This window comes from Mastomys coucha, unplaced genomic scaffold (assembly GCF_008632895.1).
Source record: "Mastomys coucha isolate ucsf_1 unplaced genomic scaffold, UCSF_Mcou_1 pScaffold21, whole genome shotgun sequence".
NCBI classification, from domain to species: domain Eukaryota; kingdom Metazoa; phylum Chordata; class Mammalia; order Rodentia; family Muridae; genus Mastomys; species Mastomys coucha.
This window is the reverse complement of record NW_022196904.1, coordinates 23,697,185-23,699,434: the sequence shown is the minus strand read 5'-3', so window position 1 is coordinate 23,699,434 and position 2,250 is coordinate 23,697,185. Positions and strand designations below refer to the sequence as shown.

The 2,250-nt window shown below is 43.3% G+C and overlaps 1 protein-coding gene across 2 annotated transcripts in view; it reads left to right on the top strand.

Annotated features, from left to right (window-relative positions):
- The window catches only part of Wdr62 (WD repeat domain 62), a 41,622-nt gene that overhangs the window by 13,977 nt on the left and 25,395 nt on the right, over positions 1-2,250 (top strand). For both annotated transcript variants that reach the window (XR_004122962.1, XM_031386054.1), the window contains exon 9: positions 607-796. Coding sequence is in view for 1 of the 2 variants with exons in the window: in XM_031386054.1 (XP_031241914.1) it covers positions 607-796 (190 nt within the window). In the remaining variant the exon portion in view is untranslated. The remainder of the gene's footprint in view (positions 1-606; positions 797-2,250) is intronic.

Below are 2,250 nucleotides of genomic sequence, written 5' to 3'. Positions count from 1 at the left end.
GAAATCCACCTGCCTCTGCCTCCCAAGTGCTGGGATTAAAGGCGTGCGCCACCACCGCCCGGCCCTCCTCTCTTTCTTACAGGGTTTCTCTGTGTAGCCCTAGCTGTCCTTGAACTCATTCTGTAGACCAGGTTAGCCTGAAATTCGGAGATCTGGTTGCCTTTGCCTCCCAGTGCTAGGATTAAAGGTGTGCGCCACCACACCTGGCTTTGAATTTGCTGTCAATGTTGTCATTGGTGTGTAAATTGCAGATGGCAGATGCTGTTGATCTTCTCACCATTGATGACCATCAAGGGTGTGGTCCTTGCAGACTACTATGGGTGCCACAATTGTGGGATTGTTTCATGATCTTTATGAAGCTGCTTGCTTATGTAACTTTTCAGTCGTACTTTCATTTCTAATGTAGCAATAAATAATAAATACAGCATTTTCAGGAAAATAATGTGCTTTCTGAGCCAGACAGGTACTTCCAGTTTGCAACTTATATTAGAAACAAAAGAAAAGAGAGGGCAAAGAAGTGGGATTGGAGTAGGAAGATGGCTAGCCACAAAGACACAGGGATGGCTGACTGGCACTGATGATGACTGACCTGTATGGCTTTGGTAGCTTCCTCTTCCACAGAAAAGCTGAAGCAGTCTACCCAGATACAGTGGCCCTGACCTTTGACCCCAGCCACCAGTGGCTATCCTGTGTTTACAAAGACCACAGCATCTACATCTGGGATGTCAAGGACATTAATGAAGTCAGCAAGATATGGTCAGAGCTCTTCCACAGCTCCTTTGTCTGGAATGTAGAGGTGAGGCCTCTTTCCCTCTTCTCTGTCCATAGAGCTTAGAGAACTCATTAACCATTGTGTTAGAGACACAAACTGAGCTAGGTTTGGTGGCACACCTGTAATCCCCACACTCGAGATGTAGAGGCAGGTAGCTTGAGAGTTCAAGGACATCCTTGGCTGTACAAAATGTTCAAGGCCAACGTAGGATACAAGAGAACCTGTCTCAAAGAAAAGAAAAACTTGGACAGGGTTGGTGATCCATACATATTTTTTAATCCCAGTATTCTAAAGGCAGAGGCTGCCAGATCTCTCTAAGTTTAAGACCTTAGGAAATTCCAGGCCAGTAATTTCTAAGGCTGTACAGAGAGCAAGACCCTGTAGTAAAGAGAATAAACAAAAGGAAGAAAGGTAAGCCAAAAGCTCTGTTTAGAGACTAGGGAGATAGCTCCGTGGTAAAAGTATATGCTGCTCTTGGAAGTACTGGGCATGATCGTGGCTCATGATGGCCCTCAACCACAGTTCTAGAAGATCATCGCCGTCTCCTGGCTTTAGTTGGCATTGCATGCACATGGTGCACATGCATTCAGGCAAAACTCTCTAACGTAAAATAAAGAGAAGCTAATTGACTGTTGTTAGCAGATACTAAGGTTCTGTGCACAGATCCGCTTTTAGTTGAGGGGTTCACTGTGGGCTATCCTCATGCTGTCAGTTCTTTGGTTGGCCTACTCACATAGATGAGGAGCTCTTTTTCTGTAGCATTTGGTCACTTGAGGCATTTGATACAGTGATGGCCAGCGGATGCTTGCTTCTTTCTTTCCACTTTCCTGTTTGCAATACAGCCAGTTGATTGCCTGCCTGCTGATGGTCCCTGGTTGTTTCAGTTCATAGCGTTGTATAACTCATATTTTATCATGGTGGACATGCTTTTGTCTTCACCATCCATATTGTTGGAGTTCAAATTGTCTATTCTTGCACAACAGGTGCTTCTCTACACTGGCTTCTGTGGTTGGAAGTGACCCTAATTATCTTTGCTAGCACTTCACTGGTACCAAGATGTTCTAGCTTTTCCTTGTACATTTCTTGTCCCAGGCCTGGACCCACTTTTTTTTTTTTTTTTTTTTTTTTTTTTTTTTTTTTTTTTAGTGGAAATTGGCATGGATGGTTTAATTTTTGCTTTCATTTTTTGCTGCCGAGGTTGAACCCACAGCTTTATCCATACTATATAAGAACCCTACCACAGAACTGCATTTCCATCCTGCCAGTCATTTAGGGCACTAAGGTGACTCCTAATTGTCAAAGACACAGGAACTTATAGAATAAAAATATCCTATTATTCATTTGGGTTTTTTCCCCATGTCATAAATACCAGAATTGAAGGATGGCAATTATTCAATTCTGAGAAGGTCACTCTTCTTAAAACTTTTTTCTATCTGGGGAACCCATACACACACACACACACACACACACACACACAC